We start from the raw sequence: 23387 nt of genomic DNA on the forward strand, positions 1-23387 counted from the left end.
TCCATAAGTAATGAGCCTGGTGTCACACTTGGAAATATGTCACCTGTGATAAATTAATTTTAGAGAGAGCTCCTGAGTTAGCTGAGGGCCACGTTATCTACTGGTGCTGTTTCCTAAAGTAGATGAGGGTCTCTAAGACCACCCCTGAGGTGTATGTCACTCTATTTTCAGAACAAAAACAAGTTAATGCCTGGTTTCCTTTCCGGAAGTACAATGCTAATAGTGCATATGGTGCCCTGGAAAGCAATTGTTTCTAAAACTGATATGACTCTGCAGGTGGGACCTATATGGTTCATGGGACATAGATTGACAGTGTGTCAAATACGGCTCTCCAGCCTGCTGTCAGATCTCAGGTTTCCCAATGCAGTTAGAATAAAAGACTCTACTCCTTGTTTTTAGAGTGATAGCTTGAAGGAAGTGTGCCTAATTTGTCTTGGTTTTTCTAACAACCAGACTGGTAGCATTCATTCACCCCACAGAATGAGAGGGGAGGTGAGAAAAGACGTCTGATGGTGTTGACAGGTGATTTGCATGGGAGGTTCAGGAGCTGGTTCCATCTCTTGTTTCTAGACTTCTCTGGTAAGGTTAAGTGAAATGGAAAAACGAATGTCTGGGGAAGTCAGATCCAGCACGCAGTTAACTTTAAGACACTTGCAACACTTTGGGAGACACACAGGGGCATTTTCCTTGGGGAGGAAAGATGTCAGGTTGACTTGGAAAAACAAAAGCTCATGAATGTTTCTTGTCCCTCTATTTATTTCAGAGTCTAAGGTGTTCCCTCTCCAGGAATACCTGGTGTTGTTCCCCTTCTATCACCACAAGATTAGTGGGTCCCATTATAGTCACTAATATTTTTCTTTCTTTCCATCAACTCCTAAACTTTACACAAGAACATTTTATCCGTAAGAGTCTATTAGGAGGGACAGGGGAAGTTTTGTAAAGAGAGACCCATTATGTTTTCAGCTGTGGCCTGTGTGGGCTACTGTCAGTGGAATCAAAGAGCAGTGTGATCCACAATTGAGTTTGAATCCCTAAGGCCCCCTTTGGACAAGCTGCCAACTGGAGGGTGCAGCAACTAGGCCAGGCTGCAGTTGTTGTTAGGGGAAGTAAAGAGAAATCCTCAATGTTTAAAATAGGTATATATAACCTCCTTTCATCTTATTTGCTACCCAGGAGCCAGTGAGAGGGTATACTCCTTTTCTGGGGACAGCAAAATTCAGGGACCAAATTGCCTTACTAAGGTGTGTGAACCATGTGGAGGTGAGGGAGGCAAAGACATAAATCTTTCTGAGTTTATTTTTTAAGAGCCAATCCCAATGCCTAACAATATCAGATTCTTGGGATGGTCAGGAGCATGGAAAGTGCTTGTATACCTTGCTGGTCAACCCATTACTGAGAAGATTTGGTTATAAAAGGTTCACTGTTGTCAGACTGCAAGTAGTCCAAAGAGCTAAGCATATGACACATATTAGTTTTAAATAGTACAGTGATGCTGTCAGAGTCAGCTGGTAAAACTGGAACAGCAACAGCATTACCAGAGAAAGTCTCAGTAGAGATTTGTAGCTAAAGGTGCTCATTAGGGTTGTGGAGCCCCACAGGTAGGAGATGTGACACAGCTTGCGGGGTGGCTTCCAAATCAGCCTGTTGGTTTAGTTGACTTGTAAAGGACCAAGGAGAATGCCTAAGTAGAGAGTATACTCTCCAATACCCAAAGAATGCAGTAAGGTTTTGGGTCCACATTTTGGTGAGAAGAATCAAAGAGATAGCAGTTTTTCTTCACGGTTGGAGAGATGAGCATTGTAAATCCACTCACATAACCCTAAGAAATATAGTATACAGGGGCCGGTAGCAGTGGCTCATACCTGTAATCCCAGCAGTTTGGGAGGCCAAGGCAGGCGGATCCTGAGGGTAGGAGTTCAAGACTAATCTGGCCAACATGGTGAAACCCCATCTCTACTAAAAATAAAATTAGACAGCTGTAGTGGTGGGCACTTGTAATTTCAGCTACTCAGGAAGCTAAGGCAGGAGAATCACTTGAACCTGGGAGGCAAAGGTTGAGGCAAGCCGAGATCATGCCACTGCACTCCAGCCTGGGCGACAGAGCAAGACTCTGTCTCAAAAAAAAAAAAAAAAAAAAAACAGAAAGAAAAGAAATATACTGAACAGATGCCAAACTTTGTTAGAGTTTATCAGTTATCTCTTCTGACAGAGGTGTAATAATACTGCAGTCAGAGTCATTGAGATGGAGACTTTGGACTTGACAAACCACAGAGTATCATCTGCACAGGAAAAGCTTTAGGCATTTAAGGTCTGTTAGCGTTATCCACAAAATTACAACCCATATATGTATATATTGAGAGAGAGAGAGAGATAAGGAGATTTATTACAGGAGTTGAGTCACTTGGTAATGGATGCTGACAAGTACCAAGATCTGTTGTCTACAAGCAGGAAAGTCAGGAAAGCTGATGATGTAATTCAGTCCATGGCCCAAGGTGTGAGAGTCAAGGGACAGATGGTGTAAGTCCCAGATGTATGTCCAAAACCCTGAGAGAAATGAGTGCTGATGTCAGAGGGCAGAAGATAGATGTCTCAAGGAGAGAAAGGCAATTTGCACTCCCTCGGCCTTTTTTATTCTATCCAGACCTCCACCAATAGGATGATGCCCACCCACATTGGTGAGAGGGTCTTCTGTATTCAGTCCACCAATTCAAATGCTCATCTCTTCTGGAAACATCCTGATAGTCATGCCCAGAAATAATGTTTGACCATCTATATGGTATCCCTTAGCCCATTCAGACTGACACATGAAATAAACCATTGTATGAAGTTATACGCACCTATCTGTGGCAAATGATAAGAGGTTTCCACCTCCCACGAGAAAACTTTACACATGGATCTCGGCTCGCTCATGGTAAGGGAGAATCTCTTCTACCATTTACTAGATAAAAAAGCACAAATACATAGCACATTGCTACCTAATGTGAATTCAGATGTGGAAGCAAGAATAGCATACATTGAATTGGCCCCAAAAGCCTCACATGAAAGGTCATGTTGGCTTACATTCCTTATTACTTTTCATAGTGTAAACCCTGCCCAAACCCTACCAGTTGAAGGCTGTGCCACCCCTCTCCAACAGAACCAGATATAACTGTGACTTGGGTTGGGTGCCTGCATCCAACACAGTCTTAAAAGCTTGAGTCACCCCCTATAGCAAAGTTCTTCAGTGTATGTGAATGAGTATACTGGACCTTCTGTTTCACTTGGAGAGGGAGAAACCTTGACCCGCTGTCAAGATAACAACCCTTCCTCTCCCTGCCCAGAGATTCGTGAGCAATAACCGACCAAAGCATCATTGGAACAGTCTGAACCAAACCTACTGTCCAGACATGAAAAATATGTTTTTTCTATTTTAGGGACAGGATCTTGCTGTGCCACACAGGCTGGAGTGCACTGATAAAATCAGACCACTGCAGCCTGGAATTCCAGGGCTCAATGATCCTCCTGCCTCAGCTTCCTCAGTAGCTTGGACTACAGGTGCACAGTACCAGCCCAGCCACTTTTTTTTTTTTTTGTAATTTTTGTGTAGAGATAGGATCTCACTATGTTGCCCAAGCTGGTCACAAACTACTGGCCTCAAGTGATCCTCCTGCCTTGGGTTCCCAAAGTGCTGGGATTATAGGCCTAAGTCATTGCACCCAGACTAGGCTTGAAACTTTTAATGACAGAGAATATGAGTGAGTCTTTCACTACCCTTGTTCATGATTTGGGCGATAGAATTCACTAGTGGATCTTCTAATATGGTCTATGGGACCTCTGTTCTTTCACTTACAGAAAGCCACTTCTCAGCCAGCATCTCATTGCCATTGCCAAAAACCACTAGAATTGTGAAGGGTTTGAAAATTGTATCCTATTTGCAAGATGCTGCAATTTCTTGGAGGTTGGCAGAAGACATAATACCCTGGGCCAGAAACAAAGGAATATTGTACTTAATGCACAGGCAGCATAATCTTTGATGTTCGTGTCAGTTCTTTCCACAAGTCCTGCAGGGGTAATGCACAATGGCATGGTTTGATGTTCTTCACACATTAATTTTGTGTTGCAGCTAAGGAAATCCCAATATTTTCTAAAGACTGCAAACAATCCTGCCTAATCTTTGCCCATGCAGAGACATTATCTTTGTTTTACTGGACAGAAAAAAACCCTGCCCTCTCCTCCAGAAGGAGACACTACCTCTGCCTTGCAACTATATTTCCTAAACAAACACAGTTGAATAGATAATACAGAACAAAAGGCTGCCAGTGTCTCTGTTCCCACAAGATACAGCAATACATTGGGTACTTGTCCCCCAACACTACACAATAATAGGGCAGCTCTATTAATATTAGACAAACTAGATTTTCACATAAATGCCATAGAAAATGGCAGAGAGAATTATTACATAATGATTAATATGTTAATTTAACTGGAAAATCTGATATAATAGTTCCAATCATGGAAGTATATAATAAAATAGTCTCAAGATATATAAAGCAATTTTTACAAACTGTCATATCTCATGAGCACATAGTGAGATTTTAGTAATCTTAGTAATTGATGGAGCTACAGGGGAAAAAAAAGTTAATCTTTTCCCCTGCTCTCCCTGACTCAAAGTAAATCAGAGGGACCCCCGACTGGTGAAGGGGGGAGGGGTTGAGCTCTCTAATATAGTCCTGATGGTAAACCTACCTGTATTTAAGAACATGGGCCATGTAGTTGGAAACGTTCCTAGAATTTTTATACTACAGAAGAAGGCAGCAAGAATGTAAGATTGATGCTATTGGACATTTAAGAAAATTGGTTGAACGTATAACTAAATGTAAGTTTCTCATTCATGGAGAAAATATTTACAAACATGGAAAAAGGCAAGCGGCAAAGAATGCTGATATGTTGGATTGGCATTGGGGAAGGTAATCTCATGTGCTGTCTTTTGACCCCCAATCATCCACATAAAGATGGGCCATGAGCCTGGAACACTTCCTTACTGAGAGATAGGAAGGCCACACAGCCTGAGCTTGTATTAGCACCTTGTGTGGGAGTATCTCTTCCTGTTTCAAATGTAATAAGCATTCCTTTGTTCTGCTTAAGCATGCACCTGTGTGGCCCCCAGGCAGGCCCAAAGCTTTCAGGATTTCAGATTCCATGTAAGAAAGGATGGGTCCCTCTACTGCAGCAGGAAATGGGTCCGCATCAGTTGCCTTGTGTCAGCTGCTGGAGGGTCCATTAGCCATGGGTGGGGGCAGGGCACGAACACATTGAAGCCCATCTTGCTCTGTCTCTTCCCCAAGTGAGTAAAGCATTGTTTCTTCCAGGGCTGCCTTGTGACAGTTTCTCTTGGTGACTCCCATGTTAAGATGCAATAGACAGAAGTGTGTAGGGTTCTCCCCTGAGATTGATAACCCAGAGTGTGTTCCTCTTGACAAATGGAATTGGAGAGATCAGTGTAATCTCATGTTGAGTGTATTTTGTGTTTCTTAACAATATAAATACACAAGGTGCCTATAGAAATGGTTCCAGGTGTGTTTTTGTGCATGTGAATCTTAGAAAGATCGTTATTGTTTTTTACAATTATTTAATGTATTTTTAACCTTTGAATGGTTAACTAGTTAATGTATTTTTAACCTTTGAATGGTTAACTAGTTTGTTTCCACTCTCTGTTTCATGTTAACCTCGTGATTCTTCCTTTTTATACTCACTTTTCCTATAGAAACTTACTCTTAATGTTTTAACCGCTCTGATTAACAGTTCCTTCCTCTTCACTATGCCACCATTGCCAGGACTTCTCCTTCCCAAATGTGTGTTCTGGGCCCTGGTGTCAGATGTACAAATTTTCTTGAAGTGAGTCAACCGAGGGCATTTTAAGGCTCAGGAAATCATGGCTTTTTAGGTTAATCCCTCAGATTTACTCAAGGGGAGACTTTACACAGAGGAAACACAACGTTTTATGTGTTCGTATAACTGTGTCAAAGCTAAATTCACCAGCTCTTGCCCATCTTTTACATTTAGAAATCCCAAAATGTACTATTGCTACCAGTGCATAAAACGGCTTGGGGACCATTGATCATTTAACATGTATCTTGGTTATAAAAATAGTACGTGTTTTAAAATAATCCCTTGGTATTTCTTAATCATAATAAGCAAGGAATTTCTTCAGGTTTTATGTATTTTAAAGCAGTTAATATAACAATTAAGTTATGTAAACCACATAGATATTGAAATATATGTACAAGCTATCACACGTCAGTATTTTTATGTTTGGGTAACCATTGAAATCATCTACTGCTTTGAAGTGTTCAAAGTCTTTTCTCTTGTTAGCTAAATTTAACCTTCTGCCCTGAATCTTTCTGATCCTTACATTTTTTTTTTTTTTTACAGTGCATCCCTTGTTGCTTACTCCCATTCTTTTAAAAATTTGACTCTCATTTATATCTGTAAAATTAATTTCTTCTGAAATGCTATCCTCATGACCTTCTATTCTCATCTTATTTTTTATTATTTTTAACAACACTTGTATCTCTTTGAAAAATCCTATTAGTTGTTATTTGACAAAGCTCGTATTATATACTAAGATAAATAATTAAAAAGGTAAGAGTAAGTAAATATTATTGTATTAATCATATGTATCACACAAATCATTAAACAACATATTTTTATAGGTTTTATTTTACTTGAAGCTATTTTAATTGAAAGCAACATGAATCCATAATAATTTAAACAAGAATTTTGATTTGAATGACAAAGTTTAATTAAACAAATAAAATCAAATTATTTTAAGATAAACCTACTAGCCTTTTGATCTTTCCATTTTTAAAATTTATTACCACATTTTGAAGTTTAGGATCATCCACGTGTCCAGTTGTTTTCTTTTTGGCATTTTCTGATATGCCACTACAGGCTATTGTGAGCTTTGTGTCAAATGCGAAATTTTTGCAGAGTATTTTGAGATGTGTTTAGCTTTGGGAGAAAAATAAAATATTCGTACTAATAATTCCTGTTTGGAAAATTAGAGATATACTGGTCCAAAGGATATAGTACATATGAGAGAATGTGTTTAGCACGTTAAGGGTTAGGTATAGTTTTGTTACTTTTTTCCTGGCAGTTCTCCTTGGTCGGTTAATCTGGTTACCAACTGGAGCAATATTTTAACTTGTCCGTGACTACATGACAAGGATTACGCACTTACTAGCCTGGGTTGTAGTGTCCTTACTTCCCTCATCTTAGCTTAGTTAGCTTAAATTCAACTACTCCTTTACAATGCCCACTTTCTAGATGCTCTCTTGAATGCCTAAAGTTTGAAGCATAAGGTATAATGAAAAATTAACTTGCATATCTGTGAGCCTTAGAGACTGCTTGAATTAAGAATTTTAATATTCTCAGGACTCTGTGGGTCCATTTCTCATTTTCAGTTTGCCTGGGAGCACCTATGCTCACATCTCTAGTGTTGTCCTTGCGAGGGGCTTGCCTCTCTTGCCTCTGATTGAATTAAGAAAGCAGGAAATGACTCTCACCTGCTCTGTGGTACAAGAATTTCTTTTCCTGCGGTGAGGCCAGTATGATATATTATTAATATAACATTTTGTAATATAAAAAGAAGTTTTTTGAAATCAAGTTTCTGGTGAGAAAAGGAAATGCTCCTCCAGTGAAGCAGGGTGTTATTTCATGATGAAATGTAGAGTGTTTCACAGAGAGAACAATAGTGTAGTGTCCACTGTGGTGCAGAGGGTTTTTAACGCTGTTACTGGGGTTAACTTCCTGTGTGTGTACGTATGCTGCAATTAAGGCATTTCTGTGTAAATGATATATCCTGATTGAATGAACAAATGGATTTAAGGCTGGAGTCTTCCTTTCCTCTTGTGGTTATGTTTGAATGGGAAACACCATTCAATAGGGATCAGAAGAACCTTAGTGAACGGTGTTTTCTCGGGAAAGGGTTGGCTGCAGCTGACTATGAGGAATGCTGTTTATGGGAGTTCAAAGCATGGCTTTGATATTGGCTATTTAAGGCATTAAAAATATAATACATTAGTCCATCCAAGATAGATTAAAATGGGGAATAAAAAAGTGATTCATGACATTCCGTATTTTCTGATTTTTTTTCACTTGAATGAAAACCTGTATCGCTACCAGAAGAAAAATAACATTGCTGCTATTTCTCTGCGGATTATGTACTTGTTCTACATTAGAACTATAAAATAGTGCTTGAATACCATTTCAGCCATATATTTTTTTATCAGTTGCATAAGCTCTCTAAACTTCATTTGAAAAATGTGTTGTAAAAATGTCTATCTTATTTTTATGATCAAAAGAATAATACATCTAAACTGCTTAACACAGTGTTTGACATATAGTGGTGCCTTAACAAAAGTAGGCCATTGTCAACTGTATATTTTCTTGTTTTAGCTGATTTGTATTTCCTGGTTTCTCTAGATAATTAAGTTGGTTTGTAGAATTGTTATTGGCAGTTGGTTTGTAGAATTGTTATTTTATATGGATTACTTTAGTGAATGCCCGAGAAAAAATTCCTAATTCTTAAGGGAAATATGTAAGAGAGTTTGAGAATTGAATTAACCGTTTCATTGCATTACAGTAGACTAATGCCTAATCAAGGCTTCTCAATCTAGGCACTGTTGACATTTGAGGCCAGATAAATCTCTATTCTGGCAGTGGGGGCTGTTCTGTGCATTGTAAGATGTTTAGCAGCGTTCCTGGCTGCTAACTAGTAGATGCCAGAAACACTCACTCTCCCTTCTGCCTCCAGTTGTGACAAACAAAAATGTCTCAAATGTCCCCAAGAAGGGGGGAGCGAAATTATCCGCAGCTGAAAACCTCTGCTCTAAGCCATATATCAGGGCCATGATGATTTCATCAGCCTGAAAACTGGTAACAACAGCCTGTCTCAGTGTTTGCTGACCCTGAAGTTGGGATCTTTTCTATATGCTGCATTTTTCTCCAATAATATGATCATATTTTCTTCTTCAGTCTTCTTATTAAATAAATGACTATAAAACAACTTTCCATGACTAGTGTCAAAATCATCTGCAGGTTTGCTTTTCACAAGAACTCATAACTTAAGTGATCTCAATACTCGGGGTCTTAGATAATCAGGAATGCAATAATCATGTCTGTCACTGCATTATTTGCATTTTTTGGTAATTATAGACTAATGAGCTTGGCCTTTATGTGATATTTTAGTTCACATATACCTTTATAAATATTTCAGCTTTGTGATAATTAAGTAAATTGAACATTCTAATTAGAATTCAATCAGTGGGTATAGCTAAAAAATATTTCAAAGTAGCATTTTTAATGTCCTAATATTCTTTGAGTAAGATACTCCATGGAATTTTTTTCCAAAATTAATTCGTAAGTGAGTACAACTAAGTAGCTTTCTGATAAAAAAGTAGCTAAAATCATATGATTATATACAAAGGGCATATTTGCTATACATCTGATTCGGTTATTCTTCATAGAAATGCATAGAAAAAAGTTGTTGAGTAGAATCATTCTGAAGTCATTTCACATATGAAGAAACTTTTGCAAAGCTATAGTGTTATCATTTCCTGAAAATCATAAAGACAGCTTTGAAATGTTTAAATTGTAATTTTGACGAAGAAAGCTAAAAGGTGAAACATATTTTTATGAAGAATTAACCAAATTTTTATAAAGATTATGTAATTCTCTTGTAAGTTATTTTCCTAGTGCCTAACGATGTAAATAATGACTCATCAACTTCTGGGCAGAAAATGTGATTCCTGTTATTAATAAACTAATAGTTGTTGTATGTTTGTTTTTCATTCAAATGTTTGCCAGGCTTTTATGTTCTTTATACTTAAAAAAATCATTGCTAAATAAACTACGTTTAAAGTGTAAATGAGGCCGGGCGCGGTGGCTCAAGCCTGTAATCCCAGCACTTTGGGAGGCCGAGACGGGCGGATCACGAGGTCAGGAGATCGAGACCATCCTGGCTAATACGGTAAAACCCCGTCTCTACTAAAAATACAAAAAACTAGCCGGGCGAGGTGGCGGGCGCCTGTAGTCCCAGCTACTCGGGAGGCTGAGGCAGGAGAATGGCGTAAACCTGGGAGGCGGAGCTTGCAGTGAGCTGAGATCCGGCCACTGCACTCCAGCTCGGGCGACAGAGCAAGACTCCGTCTCAAAAAAAAAAAAAAAAAAAAAGGGTAAATGAGTGTGGTATAATACATCTATGAAGGGAGATAAACGTATATTCAAATGGTAAAATTTAATATTTGTTAAAATTAATATGGACTTTTGGCTTTGTCTGCTCATATACCACTAACAGTTGCTCCTGAACTTTTCTTAAATTATGTCATGAATCAGAATTATTATATGAGCCAGGTCAGTGTTCTGAAATATTAAATTAACAGAAGTTACAGTGCAGAATATTAAATTTGAAGTTCCAAACTTTCATATAATTCATTTGGCTTTCATTAAAACATTCATAATTTCTGAACTATTTATGTCTACTTTTGATTAGATGTTGGACTTTTTAATTACATTTAAAAATGCACTGTGATTTTACTGACAAAATCATTTTTTTTCAATTTTTGAAGCATTGAATAATGAAAAATAATGATACCATTGAAAGTGTTTTGTTCTCTTGAAAGGATCAATATGTTACTATAAACATGTTCAAAGTCCTTAATAATTTTTAATCATTTGTCACAAGGCTAGTTAAGAATTTCAACTGTCCATTAAGGAGTTACTTGACAAGAAAAAATAAAAATATTGTAGAGACATGAGTAATCTGATTAGCTATTGGGTGCATTCAGTGCTTCTTGATATCAGCTGAAGCTGAATTAAACTAGTCACTGGTGCATTTGTCGATTGGAGCCAGAAAGTCTACCCTATTTAATTTTAGAATCATTTTCTCTGAGTAAATTATGGCAGTAACCACTAAAGAAGTCATATTACTTTAGTTAGCAAGATCTATTTCTTTTAGAGTAGGAAGATAATTATTGACTCTTAAAAGATGGAGCACACATAGGCTCAAAATAAAGGGATAGAGGAAGATTTACAAAGCAAATGGAAAGCAAAAAAAAAAAAAAAAAAAAAATGAAGGGGTTGCAATCCTAATTTCTGGTAAAACAGATTTTAAATCAACAGAAATCAAAAAAGACAAAGAAGGGCGTTACATAATGGTAAAAAGATCAACACAACAAGAAGAGTTACTATCCTAAATATATATGCACCCAATACAGGAGCACCCAGATTCCTAAAACAAGTTCTTAGAGACCTACAAAGAGACTTAGACTCCCACACAATAATAGCAGGAGACTTTATCACCCCACTGTCAATCTTAGACAGATCAACAAGACAGAAAATTCATAAGGATATTCAGGACTTGAACTCAGCTCTGGACCAAGCAGACCTAATAGACATCTATCTATAGAACTCTCCATCCCAAATCAACAGAATATGAATTCTTCTCAGCAACACCTCACACTTATTCTAAAACTGACCACATAACTGGGAGTATAATTTTTAATCATGTCAAATATGCAGTTATAAAATATTGTCTTAGAAATAAATGAAAGATACTTAGGCTTAAAATTATACCAGGAGTAATGTTTACAAAAAAAAAATCAAGCCAAACACAACTAAAACTAAACTAAGAAGTTAGCAAACAAATGAAAATCTCATATGTCATAATATTTTTAATTGTTTAAGAGTATTCAGCTTTTACTAGCATTTACCGAGAGCCTGGTTCATGATAGCCACTGCATGGGGAAAAACTGGCTGTTTGGTTCTTAAAACTCTGGAAATTAGGTATCATTACCCCAGATTTTTTAATGGGAAAATTGAGGCTAAAAACAGTTGAGCAACTAGCCCTAAATGTCACTTTTAGAAGATGATATGCAGAAAATTTAGATTCAGGCATTCCTCTCTTCTAGACCACTTATTTATCCTTTTCCATTACATGTGTGGTGGAATCAGAAATGCACTGTCATCACCGTCTTAATTGTTTTCAATCCTGTGGTCATACAAGCACCACAGGAGAGAAGAGAGGCATGCTATACTGTTTTTTGTAAAACAAGTGATATAAAGTCTGGAGCTTGCAGAAACATTCTTAGGTGACAATATCTTATTACAAATGCACATTAATTCCAATGTAAGACCTATGGGAAGTTCAGTCTAAAAACTATTTGCACACAAGGAGTAGAGAGACACTAAGCACATCATCACACCAAAAATACAAGTGAAATATATATGCATCACACCAAAAATACAAGTGAAATATATATGTATATAAAGGCTACATAAATATTTGGTTTATTTTGTATGTAAATATATATGTTTGTTCTCTATGTGTATGAATGTGTGTTTGAGCTATAGTGCTATGATTGTGGGAAACCACAAGAAACTATAGAATTATTTGACGAACACATCAATTTACAAATATATATTTTATAATTCTTTGCCTAGGGTGATATAAGATGGGCCATTTGATGCTGTGTAAGCCACTGGCTAAAGACTGATGCATAGAGTCTCTGTAGCCAAAACTTAGAGTTCAATAAGTAAGAGAAGACATGCTTACTTAAGTAACCAAAACCGAGATTACATTTAAGAAGCTCAAGAGATGTACTGTCAAACTCTATGTAATGCCTCTCTCCATTTGATTCTAAAATTTTCTATTCATGTCAGGTAATAGATCTGGCAAACTAAGAAGGACTTTTAAAACTACTATATTTCTCAGTGATTGTTCACTAAAATGATACTCAAGGCAACTGCATTTCTGCCTTCTTTATGGAGCAGTGGTACACTACATAAGTATGTAAAACTGCACTTTAGTATTGGAGATGTATTACCTCGTGGAAAAATCTCCAAATTATATGCATAAAAATTACCTTTCTTTCTAAAAATTTCTTGAGTTTCTACTGATATAACTAAAGCATTTGAATTACTTTTTTTTTTCTCTTTTTATACAGTGCAAACTAGAATATCAGGCATGTGTCTTAGGAAAACAGATCTCAGTCAAATGTGAAGGACATTGTCCATGTCCTTCAGATAAGCCCACCAGTACAAGCAGAAATGTTAAGAGAGGTAAGTGACAAAAATATATTTATAATTTTACATTCATCCCTCTCTACTAAAATGTTTTGCAATAAATGTTGTCATTAAATACACAATGAAGTTTGTTTTATACAAATGTCTAATATCATTTATATTTTTATTGACGATATTTTCCTGTTAGCCTCAACTATTATAGCAAAGAATGACTTTCCATAGATTTCTATTTATTTTGATAGTAATAATTAGACACTTCTTTCCTATGTGCTCGTCATATAGAAGAAATCTAAACCAATGCATTCTGTAAATAGTTGTGTCTAAAACATGTGTTTTAGATCTATATTTTTCTTTTAGAGCAGCAAACTGATTATTGATAAAGTAGTAAGTAATTAAGTTGTTTGATCAGATCTGCAACTGCTCAATTAATACTAACCATTTTAAATAAATATGTCTGCCCCATGCATACAGTTGGTGTTTCATAATTTCCTGTGTAATAATTTTATAAGTTAAACTTTTTTTTGACCAGATGAAGTCTTTATTCATTGTTTTCTTTAGTTTACTATCTAATAAAAATAAAATGCATTTAACTAGATATGTACTATAATATATAACCTGACTTTTCTTAAGATTATTTATTATAGTGTACATGGTGTCATTATTATATTTGAAATATTGTTTATTCCTTTTTAAAAAGTCTCCATGGCTGCTAGCTCTAGTCCTTAGCACCTCTAGATAAAGAAGGAAGTGTGGAGAATAGATACATCTTTAAGTCAAAAAATATTTTAGAGCATTAGAGTACTGTCTTCAACAGTTATCATACAATTTATTACTATTGAACTCTCTTAATAATTATTATTGGGTGCCCTTTTTAATGTGGATAAGTAATTTTTGCCCTTTTTTCTTAAAAATGTGAAGAATGGATTTTCAAATAGTAAAAATGTATTTAGTATGAAATTTCTTTAATATAAACTTATGTATTTTGTTAAGCATGATATACTTGTTATTCCATATTACAATATCATATAAATATTTTATTACAGATATAGCTTCCAAACCTCAGTTGTGCCACTTGTATTGGTCTTAACTCATTAAGTAATATTTAAGATGAAAAAACAAAATAAAACTACATGTTATAGCATTGCCTTTAAGAGAGACTAGTTAATTTTATTATTCAAAAATAAATTAGTTGATTTGAAAATTAATGGTAAATTAGTGTTCAATCATTAGATCATGTGAAGAATGACACCAGTTGGTAGAAGAGAGATGCCACGCTGCCTTCCAGGAACCCTGTTCTTTTTTTTCCATAAGTTATTGGGGTACAGGTAGTATTTGGCTGCATGAGTAAGTTCTTTAGTGGTAGTTTGTGAGATCCTGGTGCACCCGTCACCCGAGCAGTATACACTACACCATGTATGTTGCCCAGGAGCCCTGTTCTTTAAGCTTCAACCTTGCTGACTCGCCCCGGTCTAAGTTTGACCACCCAGTATGGGTCCTTCTGTAGTCCTCAGCCCTCGTCTCCTCCAATCCACTGTTTTCAACATGGCCCAAATAAAGACTTTCAGTACCAACTTGAATATACTAATTAGCTCCCAGATAATCCAAAAGCTAATTGTGGTTTTCTTTTAACTGAAATTCTTTGATGTTTGTGCCTTCCTCATTCCCACTCCTGACGGAGTACATTTTCACAATTAAATTGAAGACACAATTGACCATATTTATCTTTGAAAATCACTTCAGGTGGGAAACAAGCCCTACCAGGTTCACTGTCCATGAGCCAATGTTTTCACTGAAGGCTATTAAGAACAACATTTGAAATGTGGTCATAGTAAGTGTATACCTCTAACGTATCACAGCCTTTCAACGAGATTTTACTTCAGTGAGGTTTCCTGCATTTCGACTTATTTTTGAATGAAAAGATATTTTTGATGTAGTATTAATTTATGATAATCAACCACAAGCTGCAAAAGGAACTCTATGTGCATAAAGATGGAAGGTAGTACATCTGAAAAGAGGATCTCTTGTGAATAAGCAATAATTATTTTTCACATTACTCAAATTTTCTGTATAGTGTGTATATTAATATATCAAGAGGCAAACTTTTAAAAGTCATATCATCAAGGGATAAGGATCATTTGTGTTCAATTGTGCGTAGAAAGAGAGGCAAGAAGAATTTAAACTAATGCTCTGACAAATTGTCAGGGCAACGCAAGTACAGGATTTTGCTACCTGCTATGGAAAAACAGAGTCAATTTTGCGTGTCATTTCTACACAGTGCCAAAGGCTGAGAGACAGGGGAAATATGAAACCGAGTTTAGTATCATTTCTAATCTTTCAACTGTCATTTACATTAGAAGCATGCCTTAGGTAGACTGTACAGTGCAGGAAATTCTATTTAACATCATCTCTGTTCTAGAAAACATGAGGAATAAACTACCAGCCATGAGATATTTCTTAAATCTTTCTGACTTCCTATATTTGAGGTCAAATTGGCACCATAATATGTTTTCCTATGTTAAGATCAGAATCTTTAATTCTACCTGAAATGCATTAAAACTAATAAATGTAGGTTTTCTTCATAAAGTATGAATAAAGTTTTCCTCTATTTCTCTAATGTACTTATTAACAAATGTGCATAAATTGGTCCAAATACATACATTCAAGTATTTTAAATAAATAAAAACACATACATTCCATGATTTAAACCCTAGATTCTGGCTTTACATAAATAGATAAGCATACACTCTTCAATTAGTAATGTAACTATACATTTTTCTCCTTTTCTAACTCATATATTTAGTATTACAAAGGCCAGTGCTTTGGAGTCCTTTAATGGATTCCCTCCTTTTCTTCCATCATTTTTTGTTAATTTGTTTTTCAATTGCAAATAAAAAAGTATTATTTGTAAAGTAGGTCAAATTCATTCAAAGAATATTGATATTTCAGCTGATTTTTTAGAGGCCTCTAATATTTTTATGGCTAGGAATATATGAGATTCATAATTGTGAGCATGGTCTATGAATAGACCATCTTTCACAGATTTTATGTGTGTGTGTGTGTGTGTGTGTGTGTTTGTGTGTGTGTATAATGCAATCCTAAGAATTAGAAAGGACATGCAAAACAAAAGTTCACTGAAAAATAACATTGAAAAATATTGTAGAAAGCATTTATTTTTCAGTAGGATTTATCTACCCTAGACAAATCTTAAGTTGTCTACACAGCAGTGGTACATAAGCACGGTAAACTTTAGACATATGGCATGTCTAAAGTGCTCCATTTGGTTATTAATTTCACTGGTTAGAATCAAAAGATCATTTTAATTGACATTTTCTGTTTGTCTCAAATTTGGGTATTCCAAAGTTCAAACTACTTTTCTTATGATTATGGGTTTTATGGTTTTATATATCTAAACTCTTAAAATTTAATTCATTTCAAGTTATATCAGTGTGAATATTTTAACCCTAACATGCATCTAAATACATACTCTTTATGCATCTTGATAGTTTGAATTGTTGAGTTTCAGTGAAGCCTGAATAGAGAAGGAAAATAACCTATTTTAAAAAGTAACAGGTGAAGCTGGGTAAAAGTGAAGGCAAGTAAAAAAGGAGCACGGAGCCCTAAAGGCCTTGGGCACCTTCAAGAAAACCATCCCTTTGCTCTAGGATACAGAGTACTTTCAAGGAGGATACAGTGCAAATCGGTCATTGACAGACATGAATGCTTTGGAATTAATTTATCTCAGTCAGACATATGAAAATGTTTATGTTCTTGAGCAAAGAGTTAACATTTCCAAAACTGGTTTTCTAAGTTTTACTTGAAAAGAGTTAACAGTTTCTAGTAAATCTTAGAGAAACTTATTATGTTACTGAGACAATTTTTGCTTGTTTGTTTGAAGTTGGGGTGGGTGGTTATTTTAGAAATAAGGGAACCAAGTCCCAACGAGGATAGTAGATGAAGAAATAACAGGAGAAATTGAATTGGGGTAATATTGCTGAGATGAAATTCACAAGGCTTTAAATCCAATTGGATATGATGGACAAGGAAAAAGAATCCCTCTAAGATAATTCTGAATTTAGTCATCTGGGTGATTTATAGAATGCTAACCAAAAGGACTAGCTTATTTTTCTGGGCCCTTGGTTCATAATTCCTACTAATCCTCATCTGCATTTTAAAAAATACAACTAGAGGTTTCTTTTATTGGAAGCTGAGAATCATGTAACTTATAAAATTTCTCTTTTTGCCTTGTTCATAAAACTCTGTTATCCTATATACTAGACTTTAATCCTAAGTGTGTATGTGCATGTGCACATGTGTATGTGTGTGTGTTTAACCAGTTTATGGAATTTCTTTCTGGTTTATGCATTGTTATCCTGTGGAGTAGCCTAATTTATTCATTAAGGGTATAAATTTTAGAATTCCAGTCCTTCACTGCTGTGTGGTTCTTAGCTATATAATTCAGTTTATGAGTCTCATTTCTTCATCTGTAAAATATAAAATATATGAATCAGTGGGATTTATGGATATATTTCCTCAAATTTAACCATCTTTGCATTTATATTTCATTTCAACAGATTATACCTGTAAAATGCTGTTGAATCCTAGTAAATTGCATGATTTTTTCATATATTAAATGCCATTTGTAATTTTATTTGTGGTACTTTTAACATCATATTGAGTGACAAAAGTTGAAGATATTTAATTTTTTCTATAGTTAATAGTATGTATTTGCATATTTTGCAAAATGTCCCTACATTAAGATCTTGAAACAACTCATCAGTAAAAAAATTCTTTAACCTGAAAATTATTATTGGTCATTTTCTTTGACAAGTCTTTCACATTCTTCTATAGCTACTGGCCATTGCAACACATATTTACAGATAGAGAGGGATATGTAGAGATATATGTAGTTATATACTGCTTCTTGATATAATTATTAGCTTAAATGGACATTATGTTATTTTGTAATTAAAAAGTTTTTCTAGGTGATCAAAGTCATCAGGAAAGATAATAGCGCACTACCATCTGGACACATTTGTTAATGACTGTACTTCCGTTCTTTTATGTTTTGGCAGTTATAATTTTGTGACATTATTTAAACTTTCTTAAATTCTTTATCACTTGATTTTTGACAATTTCTATCAGAATGTGTGTATTAAAATGCAAACTAGGCACTGTTAAAAGAAAGTAGTTTGTAATGATTCATATGCTGTTGTCACGAGTTACTTAAAGACATTTTTTTCAAACCTTGGCCTTTGAGGTAAGCCATGCATTTCTAAGTACAATGGATCCAGCAGTAAAGTACAAAAATCTTGTGCTTGCTTTTATTCTTTCTTGGGACCCACACCAGACACACTTTTGAGAAGGATTTGTAATGAGTCCTTCTTATATCAGAGATCATTGGTACCCATGAAATTTTGGCGTGGGGTCAGAGAGCATTCAACAACCACAACAAACAAAAAGATGCTGTTTATTTAACAAAAGATACTTCATCTGAGACTGATTGTATTACTTGTAGATGGATGTGGGGACAATGAGTATTGGTTTATAAACTTTAGTTTTCCTTCCGTATTAAACTGCAAAGTCTGATAGTTTTTATTTACAGTATGACAAGGTATGGGACTGAGTTATTCTATAATCTGACACAGCTATTTGTTCCATTATTCATTTCAGTGCTCTGAATGCTATGGAACTCTATCAAGAAACAAAGTTTATTTCATTATTGTGCTATGATTATAAATTAACTGATTTAAGGAAAAAGTATTATTGATTAAGAATTAATGGGCCAGGCGCGGTGGCTCAAGCCTGTAATCCCAGCACTTTGGGAGGCTGAGACGGGCGGATCACGAGGTCAGGAGATCGAGACCATCCTGGCTAACACGGTGAAACCTCGTCTCTACTAAAAATACAAAAACTAGCCGGGCAAGGTGGCGGGCGCCTGTAGTCCCAGCTACTCGGGAGGCTGAGGCAGGAGAATGGCGTGAACCCGGGAGGCAGAGCTTGCAGTGAGCCGAGACTGCGCCACTGCACTCCAGCCCAGGCGACAGAGCGAGACTCTGCCTCAAAAAAAAAAAAAAAAAAAGAATTAATGTATGCCTTTTTCCAAGTGGTGAATAATTTAGTTTCAACATTTAATTTTGTATGATGGAATTTTTTTATATCCTCTGAATTAGGGAATTAATTTTCAATGAGAAACAGATTAACATCAGTGTATTAATATACTCTTGCAACATGCATGCTTCTCCATAACTAATATAGTGTATTCATAAATCATAAGTTATTTCTGTAATTTTGTTTAATTGGATCCATGGATAAATAAAATTAAGTAAGTTTATTGGCAAGTGTTGCATAATGATTTATAATAAAAATAAAGTTTTACTTGTTTGGATTTTTTGAAATATGTTCTTGGATTAAATTAATGTGTCCGAAAACAGAACATAAGCTGAAAGGGGACAGTTTTCAATGTCTTCTCTGAAGACTATTTTTGTGTGAAATAATAAATTTCATATTTTACACAAATATTTTGCATTATCTATGAAACTAATGTTGGACTAAATTTTAATTTCCCTACTAATTTTACTTAGAAATTTTGAATTTTGAATTTATGTGGTTATATGTTATCAGACGTAAAAGTGAAAAATAGGTCTGTATTAATTCTTGTAGCACTAAAGGACATTTATACTTATTCTTTGTTTAACTCCTTTCCAATACATAATATGGCATGTTCTTTTAAGATAACTATTTACAAAATGCAATATAAGCACTCACTTAAAAGCAGTGGTCATAGTCAAAATATTTAACAAGTTTGAACTGGGTCCCGACAAATCAGAATTGATGAAAGCCCCGTCAGCACCACGGTACAGTGTGGTTTGGCCAGAAGATGAAATCGGAAACTGAGCATTTCTTGGTTTAAAATGGATATGTTGAGATATATTAAGATGTTGATATTGGTGAACTCTTTTCCTGAGATCTGTATGTTAAGATGAGTACATTTCTTGAAAAAGCACATTAAGTTACCCTGGAGGGAGTGATATTGTTTTTCAGACTATCTCTACACTTTAACTTATATCATGCTGACCTTACCTTAAGTGTGCTTTACACATTTTAATTCTAACATAGAAACCACATGCCATTCAAGCTTATTATAAGGAAGGAAATAAATAACAATTATATGCCCACAGATAATAGTGCAAAGTCAAATATTACTTCCCCAATGCACATGACTGTCATCCCCCTTTCCACCGAGTATGTATCTTAAAAAGTATGATCTACCACATATTCAACAGCATTTACTTGTACCAATATTAAATATAATGTACGATAGTAAGGAGATGTTTGCTATTACAATTCTAGTACAGAATGTATTAGCTTTCCAAATATATAAATGAGGTCAACTGCTTTGTAGTTAGAAGATCTTCTGTGAAATCCTTTTGTATATAGAAGAATAATGAAATACATTTGAAGTTTAGCATCACACATTCTGAACAGTCTCTTGAAATGATATTTGAGCTTATAGTTTCTTTATGTAACTTATCAGCTTAAAAAAATCTAGGAGGATTTCAGGATCTCATGATAATTTTAAGCCTCAAAATAAGAAAGGAAAGCAAAGTGAATGCAGTATTTACAGAGCCTCATAAAGAAATTGTTGTTTTGATATTTCAGAAATAGGAAAAAATTCTCAAAGACTGTCAATTTTAGATACAGGACAAATATTATCTATGTTTTGTGAAGTGAAAAGAAATAATGAAGCCATATTGAATTAAAAGTAATAAATAAAAATGAATTCTTTTTCTGTAAAATATATTTGATACAAGTAAGTTAGTTGAAGTAAAGACACTGTATACACAATTCTATACTTTTTTATTTTGTAATTGTACTTTGAAATTGCTTGGTTAATTACTATTAATCAATTTACTACATTAATTTATCTTAGTAGTAAATAGTTTCTATTATGGATATATCATTTTCTGTTATTTGCAAATAACAAACTTTAGACATTTTGCAAGTGACTAAATAAGAAAAGGAAAAAAATGCAATCATGTGGCTGATGTTTCTGTGTACATGTTAATGTAAACTATGCCTGTGACTTTTTTAAATTTCAAAAACATTACAAAAGTAAAATTGTATTACATTTTATTCTATATAACAACTAAGTTAAAAGTATATCTTGAAAGTTTGTATGGTTTTCTGAGTTTTTATTACAATACATCTTTTCAGTATTAGATTAGTTTATTTGGAAATTATATTACAAAGTCTATAAATAAATATGGAATAATATAACAAAGAAGTAATATATTTAGCAAATTATTGAACATACCAGTCCACAAAGATTTTCAGTGAATTCAACATTTGTGAGGAATGTTATATATGGATTTTTAAATACTTAGTGAGGGATAGAGAAAGGTTAAACATGATGGTTCAAGAATGGAGGAGCATGAGCAGTTAGGAAGTTGGTAAGAACTGAGGCTTGAAATGATTGTGATTAAAATATCAGAGATAGGAAGCAGATGATAGATTCAAGAAATGTTTAGGAAGTTAAATGGTTATGCCTTGTCAATTGACTTTAGGAAAGGAGAGGAGAATTAATGATAACTCCTGAGAAGATTATCGTGATAAAATCGAGATGGAAAAATTGTTAGCGAATTCAAATGACATGGGAAAATTGTTAAGTTCAATATTGAACACAGTGTTTTTAAGGTGTCAATGGCCAAGCCAAGTGTAGACACATTTGCCTTTACACATTTAAGAGAAGTAGTCTGGGTTCTTCTAAAGTAAATGCTGGAGAATTTACAGGTATTACATCAAATCATGAGAGTGAACAAAATCCACTGAGGAACAGAAAGTGAGAAAAGCAGTGTCTGAGTTCTGGAAAAGACTAACATGCATGGATCAGAAAAGGAGGAAGAATCTGTGGAGGACTTAAGGAGAAACAGGAGAGAACAGTGTACCAGAAGCTGAGGAATAATTCTGACTTGAAAGAGATAAAGAGCTTGACTCTTGACTACAGAGGGAATGTTCAGTAATATGACCCCTGAGAAATGACCACAGACTTCAGCAATTAGAATATCAGTAGTAACTATAGAAAAAGCAACTTCAGTCTAGTGGGAGTTCAGTAAAATAAAGTGAACAAATTACTTGACATATATAGTAGGTATCTGTATTAGTCTGTTCTTGCACTCCTATAAATAAATACCTGAGATTGGTAATTTATAAAGAAAAGAGGTTTAATTGGCTCACAGTTCTGCAGATTGTACAGGAAGCATCAGGGCTTCTGCTGCTCAGGAAGCCTCAGGAAATTTCCAATCATGGTAGAAGGCAAAAGGGAAGCAGGCATGTCTTACGTGGCCAGAACAGGAGGCAGAGAGAGAAGAGGGAGATGGTACACACTTTTAAACAACCAGATCTTATGAGAACTCGAGATAGTACCCAGGGGAAACTGCCCCCATAATCCAGTCACCTCCCACCAGGTCTCACCTCCAACACTGGAGCTTACAATTCAACATGAGATATGAGCTGGGACACAGATCCAAACCATATCAGTATCCAATAAATGTTTCCTCTCCCGCTGCTGTTCCATCCCCCATTCCCGACATATAATTTGTTTCAGTGGAGTTCAAAGAACACAGTACAAATGTAAAATATGAGGGAAAGTGGTGAAAATAACATTTATCTGGCATTTACTATATGCAAGGTAATTTGCCTTTGTCATTTCATTTAGTTCTCAAAATATATATTTTCTTTTAAAGAGTCAAAGTCCTGCTATGTTTCCCAGGTTGGTCTGAAAGTCCTGATCTCAAGTGATCCTCCCACCTCAGCCTCCTGAGTAGCTAGAACTGTAAGTGCACGCCACCATGCCTGGCTAATTTTTTTTTAATTTTTGTTTTTGTAGAGACAAAACAAAAAAAATTTTTGCTGAACAAAAATGACCTGTTAATGAGAATTTTACATTATAATATACTCTGAAATGGATTGTGGAACTATTTTACCTCCTGTTCACTGTCCTTTTGAGATTTTCATCCTTTTTTTTTTTTTCTATCCCTACCAAAGATCTGGTATTTAATAGCACCTGCTTTAAATCCTGTTACATTTGCCTAAGAATACATTTATATTTATTAGTATTTAGCTTATGTTTTCTGAATGTGAGAGCTCTAATTGCTTTTATTTATTTATTTATTTTTTCTGTAATGGAACTCTTTGCTTAAAATTTGGCAGTTTTAACACCATAAAAGAAATATCTCAAATCTAATATCAGAATTTACCCAAAGCAAGAGTAATCAAGGAATGCTCAATGATACCAGAGAAAATAGCTGCAGAGAAATCTACTTTTT

At 35.1% G+C, this 23387-nt stretch overlaps 1 protein-coding gene across 8 annotated transcripts in view; it reads left to right on the forward strand.

Moving 5' to 3' along the window:
* SPOCK3 (sparc/osteonectin, cwcv and kazal-like domains proteoglycan (testican) 3) overlaps positions 1-23387 on the forward strand; it is a 488523-nt gene that overhangs the window by 335843 nt on the left and 129293 nt on the right. For all 8 annotated transcript variants that reach the window (XM_011959650.1, XM_011959651.1, XM_011959652.1 and 5 more), the window contains one exon: positions 12984-13098. In XM_011959650.1, coding sequence (XP_011815040.1) covers positions 12984-13098 — 115 coding nt within the window. The remainder of the gene's footprint in view (positions 1-12983; positions 13099-23387) is intronic.

This window comes from Colobus angolensis, unplaced genomic scaffold (genome assembly GCF_000951035.1).
Source record: "Colobus angolensis palliatus isolate OR3802 unplaced genomic scaffold, Cang.pa_1.0 Scaffold5, whole genome shotgun sequence".
In the NCBI taxonomy this organism is placed as follows: Eukaryota; Metazoa; Chordata; class Mammalia; order Primates; family Cercopithecidae; genus Colobus; species Colobus angolensis.